This window comes from Austrofundulus limnaeus, unplaced genomic scaffold, assembly GCF_001266775.1.
Source record: "Austrofundulus limnaeus strain Quisiro unplaced genomic scaffold, Austrofundulus_limnaeus-1.0 Scaffold197, whole genome shotgun sequence".
NCBI lineage: Eukaryota > Metazoa > Chordata > Actinopteri > Cyprinodontiformes > Rivulidae > Austrofundulus > Austrofundulus limnaeus.
Window position 1 is genome coordinate 52,584 of NW_013952599.1, and position 9,036 is coordinate 61,619.

At 37.1% G+C, this 9,036-nt stretch overlaps 1 protein-coding gene across 1 annotated transcript in view; it reads right to left on the reverse strand.

The window, feature by feature from the left end:
* Positions 1–9,036, reverse strand: part of slc6a5 (solute carrier family 6 member 5) — a gene marked incomplete in the record, with an annotated part of 31,971 nt that overhangs the window by 11,795 nt on the left and 11,140 nt on the right. Inside the window, 3 exon segments of the mRNA XM_014018607.1 lie at positions 1,777–1,876; positions 2,102–2,233; positions 6,466–6,578. Of these exon segments, the coding sequence (XP_013874061.1) occupies positions 1,777–1,876; positions 2,102–2,233; positions 6,466–6,578 (345 nt within the window).

Below are 9,036 nucleotides of genomic sequence, written 5' to 3' on the forward strand. Positions count from 1 at the left end.
AAGGAAGGAAGAGAAAAAAAATTAAGAAGAAAAATGAGAGAAAGAGGGAAAGTGAAGACCCAGTGAGTGACCTGGGTTTAATAAGGTTTCTTAAAAAAAAGATCAGCAAATTCCATCCATCTTACATCTCTGTGTGTGTGTGTCTGCATGTGTGTGTAGGTATGTGTTTGTCAGAGTATCAGATTCTTGGGGAAATGCGTGAGGGAGCAGATGGCTTCATTCCTCTGCTCTTATTGATGGATAACAGTGAGTGACATGAAGTGGCAGAGTCACCTGATCATTTCAATACGTCACCTGTACTGATGTTCTGACAAACTGAGGCAAAGCTGCTTGCCTCGTCTCCTGGTAAAAGCCTCCTGACACACACCTGAGTCCCTGGACGGGTGCACATTTGACTTGTACGTCACAACAGAGACCCCTGGTGGTCGCACAGGGGATATCAAAAGACATTTACAGACTAACATATAGAGGACATTTGGGGCAAAACCCAATTTCCTCTGAAAGGCCTGCAAAAATCATTACAGTCTCCCAGATGTAACTGATGTTGCTGCTGAGGCACTCTGGTGTGCTTAAACAAAAGTACTGGGGGGAGTGTTACAAACCACCACAAGAAGTCACAGATATTGACCATTCRCCCTTTATGATTTACATCACCTGCCACTGAAAGGCCAAAGTGGACAGCAAGTTTTATTTTATGTGCATTTGTCTGTAAGTGAAACATCTCATGAACCAGTGGATGGATTTTAATATGCAAGAAGCAATAATCTAAAACTGCTTAATATTCCTGGTCAAACCGATTTATAGATGACTGCCACAGCTAAGTGATCTTACAGGGAAAAAATACAGAATTTATTAAAATACTTATAAATGTGTTATTTTCTTTTTAAAATATTGAGCTAAAGTTTGACGTGGTAGTAGCTGATTGTCATCTCAAACATACCTTAGTATCAGTACAATGCACAGCAACATTTTGTGATTCATTGGGACATTGTAGATTGTGTTACTTTCAATATTTGACCAAAAGAGCTGCAATAACGTCATTATTTCTCAACATAAGAGTAAGTGGCATGAAAGGCAGTAGATATGCATTCTTTTAAGGAATGCAAAACTTTTAGTTTGTTTAGCTTTCCATTGCAGGCTTTTAACATAACTGTTTTTGAACAYAATATATCCCACCCCAACATATTTTGAAAAATGTAAAACAACTAAAACAGTGACATGCTGTTGCTCACTGGTGAGATTTTTATTTTATTTTTTTTATTTTTTATTTTTATTTTTTGCAGGTGGAATAACAAAGTTAATAAAGTACTCACATTTTCTTTATAAACTATAATARTCTGTAAATTCATAAGGAGCTTGTAGATTTCCACAAATTCATGGTGCAAAGTGATGGGATTTGGTACTGGATAATAAATTCTTAACATGTAGAAAAAAAACGAATCAATGTACAAAGTGTTGGGTCGTCAGGTAGTCTTGGTCAGAATCATAAAGTACCACCACAAAACTCTCAGGGTTAAGCTGTTCAGCATGATCTGTTCAAACTAAATTTGTTAATAATGAGTTAATTCTCTTCTTTAGCATCCCATCCATTATTGACTGTTTCTGCCCACCAGTGGATTTCTCATGTGTGCAAATCAGCACACCTCTTTACAAACCTGATCTTTCCCATTAAATGAAATTACTACAACATTAGAATCCACCAGATCTCATTTCTAGTATTTTAATTGATACAAATTTATGCTGAAGTAGCAGATTACGCTGCACTCATGCACTCACCGTAAAGGTAGGAAATCCCAACTAGCTCAAAGATCGCAATGATGACCAAAGAATAGGAGGCTGCATATGTGTCCACCAACTGCAGCATGTACATCCCACTCTGTAACAGCAAACACACAAACAAAACATTAAAAAAACAACTATTTAACATTTTATCTAAAGCTCATATTACAGTGTGTCATATTACAGGAATTTAAAAGTAAGAAGCCRACATTAGACTGGATTTTCCCTAAATGATGAGTTTTCTTCCACTCAGTGAGCCGGGCCTCTAAAGAACTCAGCTTTGTTCTGCGTGCAGATAAGCTGCTCATATTTCTGTGTGTACCTCGTTTATCATGGGAAAGCCCAGGATGAAGAAAGCAATGCAGCAGACGAGAGTGAAGACTGGTTTGTGTTTCCTCAAGTATTTGGGGTACTCGTCTGACACGGATGTTACGATGGTCTCGATGGTGGCAAACTGAGGAGGAAGAGAGCGGGAGGAGTAGAGAAACAYGAGGAGACAGGGGAGAAGAGTGGGAGAACGGCTCATCACTGATCCTGTTTCTTGCTACTGCAGAATTAACAGCCTGCAGCTGGCAAGTTTACCTCATTTAAATCTGTGCAGCTGATGCTGTCAAAACTTCACCATCTACTGCTGTGGAGCATTTGTCTTTAGTTTGTGCRCATTTACAGTAATTGAATTCCCTTCCAAAAGAATTTCAAAGGATATTTGTCATTCTGGGTGCGAGGAGGAAACCAATACAAACTAGACATGGGTTTTTACGATGTAAAAACAAGTGTGCATTGCCATGTAGCATGTCATTGCAGCATGGCTTTGCCTGCAGCATTGGATTTGCAGAATGAACTGTGACCAAGTTCAAATGTGTTTTCTATACCAATTTGTGCYTGTCAAGTCAGCAGGTGTTTGTAATAATGGTAATTGTGTGACAATATGAAGTTTGTAGTGATTTTTTGTTAAAGTTGCTGTAGCTGGGTTTTGAACCCAGATCTCCCACATGAATGCCCATGGCACTAACTAATGAGACTATTGGAACTGTGGCAGATGGTACTGCCAAGGGTTGGTTTGTATGTGTGCAGAAAGAGGCCACGTTGCCAATGCAATTGTTGACACAGAACTGCATAATATTACAACAATAGAGTAATATTAGGACAATATTTTAGTAAAACATCAAAATACAATCATATTAGTCTTGTAATCACTGAACTACTGAGTTTAAATATTATTAAACAATGGTTCAGTACTGAGTACTTACAGCAAGGGCAGTATTGGACCAATACAAGGCTCCATTGACTGCCATTATATGATTTTAAACATTAATATTTCAAAATGTATAAGTTGTACTGCCAAGGGTTGGTTTGTATGTGTGCAGAAATAGGCCACATTGCCAATGCAATTGTTGACACAGAACTGCATAATATTACAACAATAGAGTATAATTAGGACAATATTTTAGTAAAACATCAAAATACAATCATATTAGTCTTGTAATCACTGAATTAATGAGTTTAAATATTATTAAACTATGGTTCAGTACTGAGTACTTACAGCAAGGGGCAATATTGGACCAATACAAGGCTCCATTGACTGCCATTATATGATTTTAAACATTAATATTTCAAAATGTATAAGTTGTATAGGCACCAAAAGGCATAGCCATCATTTGGCACAGGGGTTTTACAGATATAAATTAAAATGGCAGCTCTAGGACAAAGTATGCAGGAGCAGAAGCGTGCCAAAGTGGAGATGACTTCGATGGGAAACAAATCACAATAGTGTGCATTGCCAATGCAATGTACACTATTGTGATTCGATTAAAAAAGTGGATTTAAGCTTACAGAGAAACAACCTGACAGGAAGTCAGTCTAAAAGAAAAAAGGAAATGGTGAAGGCAGCTCTGAACCCAGAGGAGATGAGTGAAGGAATAGATAAACAGACCCATTTAAAGAGGTCAGTGTCATGTGAGGAAAATGTGTGAGAATACAGCAGGAATGYACCAGCACCCAGCTCAATCTGCCACTTCCCAGTTCCACTTCTTCTTTCCTGAGCTCCCAAAACTAATTTCCTGTCAACATCCCAAGCCTATTACCGCCGAGCTRCTTCCTACAACAAAGCTGCCAGCCCTCGCCTCTGAGCCGCTGCTGCCAAGGCAAAACAACATCATCATTTAGTGTTTCTGTTGACTTGTGTCTTAATGCCTCGCTCTGCCGTCTGCTCGGCTCAGGAGCATCTCAGTGGAGGGAGTCGGGTACGTTATGAGGGACTGTTTGCTCAGGATCATAATGGAAGGTGCTCTGAACAAAAAAACCCACTTCACCTAGATTGAAATGTTTGTTTACTGGAAGCTAAATCATGTGAATTAGTGCAGTAACTGACACAATTAACCTTTGTAATATATACTGTAGTTGTAGATATTGGAGGATTATAAAAAATGACACGAACTGCAGCCAGATTTACTGGCGGGGGGAGCTGCAAGCAGATGAAAGACGTGCTTCAGAGAAAACAGAAAAGCATTTTTTATAGGAAGAAAATAATTATCTATGTGCTGAGGAGAATATCAGGAGTAGATTTTCTCCAGTTTGGGGCTCCTGGACAGTAACATTATCCAAGCTATTTTGTTGACTGCAGTATGTGTTCTGCTAAAACACAATGCTGAGCGGCTTAATAATCCAAAATCATAAACTGAACGACACAAAATCTGATATTTTTAACATGAAAGACTAAAACTGAGCCGTTAGTCTTTGTTGTTGTGGGATTTTAGGCATCTATTTGTGCAGATCTCTGTGGTTTTAAAGTATAAAATTATGATGGGAAACATGTTGAATGAACAATAAGGAAATTAACTAGGCAGGTTAACTGTAAAGGGTAAAAAAGCTTGAACTTATAGCACCTTATCAAGTCYGCACTTCACCCATTCACACACTGATGGTGGTAAGCTACATTGTAGCCAGAGCTGCCTTGTGGCACACTGACAGAGGCGGGCTGCCATCCACCTGCGCAAATAAAGGCAGGTGAAGAGTCTTACCAAAGGACACAATGACTCAGACAGAATGAGGGGATTGTACCGGTAAAATAAATCAGAGAGTGTCTGATTAACTTGCTGTTATTTCATTTTGCTTTAAATGTTTCTCGTGTGTTAAAATATATTTATGTGGAAGGTTCTTGATGTGGGCGGGTCTCTAGTTGCCCTCAAAGAAACTCTCATTTCACGCCAAAACATTTGCACTCACATCGGTTGGGGTCAAAYTCTGATTTCAGTGTGGAGAAATGCATGCAACAAAGTAGTTAAAATAATCCCACAGGGTTGTGACTGTTGGCGACAAATTGCAAAGACATTCGAGCGAAAGTTTGCAAATCGTTTTAAATTGTCAACAAGATTTTTTTTTTTTGCAATTCTGTGTAAATATGATGCTTTGTGAATTAATTCAGACAAAAAAACTGCACGTTTATTTCAGATATGTTGGGAGACTGTGGCAATTTTATTTGCAGTTGTTTACGTAAATAAATRTGTCATACGTGCCAATTAAGTGTGATTCCAAATGAAAATGTGAATTTTCTTCACAGTTTTGTCACAGCCGAGATATAAGCTCTGTAAATATATAGCTGCTTCATGGTAATTTAAAATATTTTTCAAAACAACCAAAACAGTTTTCATATTTGGTGCCACATAGTTGCAAATAAGTTGCAAAGATTTATTCTTCTTCTGCTGCCTTTCATTTTATTTTATTTTATTTTTTTGCATGTTTTTTGTTCTTTGTTGTGTATAAAATTGTTACAAGTGAAACTAATAAATTTCTAAATAAAAAAAATAAATAATAAAGATTAATTTATTTTATAATTATTTTAATAAATTACTGTTTCCACAAATCTTTCATTTTAATGATCAAAATTCAGTTTAAAGAAGAAAAAAGTTATATGAATGCAGATAATTCTGACAGAYAAACATGAAATAATTGAATCACTGTTGTTCCCAAACTTACAGATCAACTTCCTCCCACAGACATGCTCAGTTCAGCTACCTGAGAGCTGCAGCAGCAGCGCAGACAGACCCAGCAGGTGGCTCCAATGGGTAATTATGATAATTGGGTCAAAGCCTGCGGTGTTTACACATGACTTGATGCTACCACTACAGCTGAGTGTTTTCTCTAGAGCAAACAAAATCATGAACTATTTTTTTTGCAATGTTAGAAAATTTAGAACAGACTCTTCTTTTGCTTCAAAGGAAGGCTGTGTCAGAATCATTTTAATKTAAGTAAATAAACATTTACAGGGTTTAAACCTTTATGGGTAACATGGATGAGTTATTTAGACATTGTACTTTTTTGTTAGATTTCCTTATAGGAAACACACCCCACTTTGTTTCACRAACACACTATTAATCCCACATTTCGTCAAAGCTATTTTAACCACATCTGTGGAGTTCATAATGAGCAACATCTGCTCCTAAGTGGCCAAAACATTTATCACTTATCCAGTTCTGCAGAATCTGATGAGTCTTGATATTTCTGCTCACTGCAAAGATATTTAGGTCAGCTAAATTCAGTACACAGCATAATGCCAGTTCCATTTGAACACCTGCTTTTGGTGTTCCCGAAATCCATTTTTTGATACAAAGTTTCCTTTCTCGCATCATTATTTGCTCAGTTTTTGAAGCCATAGGAACGGCATATTTGCAGTAAAAGAGCAGTTACCATGGTATCAAGTCCAAGAGTCAGGAGCATGAGGAAGAAGATGATGGCCCAGAAAGGGGACAGAGGAAGTCTGGTCAGAGCCTCTGGATACACCACGAACGCTATGCCTGGACCTGGAAAACACACACAGTGAACGAGAGGGTTGAAGGTTACTTTTCATTTAAATGTGAATTTAATGTACGAACAAATGACATGTAACCACAACATGAGGGTATACATGGCTGTCAAATAGTAAACCAGATCAGAGGAATAAGAAAATTAATGTTCGAAACAAGTGGACTTTTATCTGCTAGTAATAAAACTGTTGCATATTCTCTCTACAAGTGAAAAAGAAATGGAAAAAATGCAGCAGCAGCTTTATACTATGAAAGATCAAGGTGGTGATCTGAGTTTTACTGAAGCTGAGAAATGATGTGAGATTTTTAAAACTTGTTCACAAATGTTTGAAGGTTTATGCTCTGATGACTCTATGTGTCAGATGTATTTTCTACTTTTAAAAGTGAGATTAGAAAAAATGAAGTTGTCACAGTAATAAATCAGCTAAATAGTGGGAAATCTCCAGATCCTGATGGTTTACCAGCAGAGTTGTATCAACTTTGTTTGATCTCTTAATTTGTGTTTTTACTAGATTCAAGAATGGAGTTTTAGGTGGATAATTGTACCAGAGAAATATTGTATTAAAAAATGTGAAAAAAATAATAATTGACAGTTAACATTAATGAATGCTGACTATACATTTTTTTCAACAGATCTAATGATGCATTTGATGTAATAAAAAAGAAACCTGTATCTATCAAAGGACTTCTGATGTGAGACAATCTGTGCACAGCAATAGAAATAATTTCAAAACAATGTACAGGTTTTTATATCCTCAGTTTAAACCAAAGAAAAAGCTTTTGATTCTTTGAATATTTTTAGGCAGTTTTCAAAGATATAAGGTTTCCAGATGATTTCATTAAATCCACAGTCCCTTTGAACATAAACAGGCTCCTGACAGAAGCTTTTAAAGCGTCTCGAGGTTTTAAACAAGGCTGCCCCCTGAAACACCCCTCTTCATATTCTGGCAATTAGTCCCTTTAGAGAAAGATGAAATCATGACGAGTGTATAAAGAGCTGCTCCTGCTTATGCTGACAGTGTTACAGTTATAATTGCAGATCAGAATGAAATAAATACTGTATGTAGAAGCATCAGGAACCAGACCAGGAGAGAACTGAAGGAGTCTGGATCAACCAAAACTCCCATTAAATGTCCAAGTTTAAAACCGTTGTGATTTTTGGATGTATTTACAATTGAAGGGTGGTCTATGAAGGAGAAGAAAAACAAAGAATAAGCTGAGAAATAAGGTAATAAAAACACACATTGTAAATAACTTGTTAAAATCCAGATTTTTCTCAAGCTTCTGTTTTCAACTGCACTTCCTTCACAATAAAAGCCTCCAGTGACTGTGACTAAATTATGGGTTAAACTTGTGCAGGGAACAAACTATGAAGTCAGAAAATATGCATTATGTATAGAAATGTAAAAAGATGCAGGGACCTCAGGGGTCCTTGAGACATTTCTTGGGGGTCCTCAAAAAATGTCAATAAATTGTTCATTTGTTTTTTCATTAAAAGATGCATATGGGGGGAAATGCACTAGCAAAACAAACATACTAAATCCATCAAAAACTAATATTCCCATGGCATTTAGGGGATAAAATGATAGTAAATTATTTTTAAAACTGTGTATGGTTTATGAGGGGGGTCCCTGCAAATTTTTCATCCTTGTAAGACCCAAAAGGTTTGAGAACCCCTGGTTTAGAGGGGGCTGCAAACTGCTTTTATAAAAAATATTTTAAACATTTTAAACTGAAACAGCTCATGAGTTGGAGACAAACAGACCTACAAAGCAGTGGTGGATCTAGGATTTTTCTGAATAAGGGGCCATAAGGGGCCACAATATTCATAGAAGGACCAAGTATTTGTTCAGCATTCTTGCACATAAATCCTTGGTCTTGGCAAAGTGTTTAAATTTAACCAGTCACATGTTCCAACACTTGTAACGTAATGTAATGTTAAAAAAGCTGGCACAGTAAATGCTCCTTATCGATTTTTACATGCATTTTAACTGTACATGGATAAAATATTCTCAAACACAAAGCATGTGAGAAAGGGAAGCCATTGTTTGTCAGTTGCAATAAATTTTCTGCAGGTTTGTTCAAATCTTTTAAAGAAGAGAAGAAGACTTCTGTAAGATTGATTCATGCAGCACTTTTCTGTTTGACTCATTGGCGCCTCTAGTGTTTGAACATGGAACTGCAGCCACCATCATTGCTCTCTGACAAAGGACAGATCAGTGACAGGACAGGGACACTTCAGSGGGCCAATCAGATTTTTTTTCTTCTTGTCAATCAGATTTTAGCAGAGGCCAATGCCACTGTGGCCCCGCCCCTAGAACCACCCCTGCTACAGAGTGAGGTTTGGAAACTTCTTTATATTAAACAAAAATTTTACAATTTGAACATTAACTGGATCAGTACAAAAAATATAAAGTCATCAATGGAACAAGTACACACACACACACACACACAC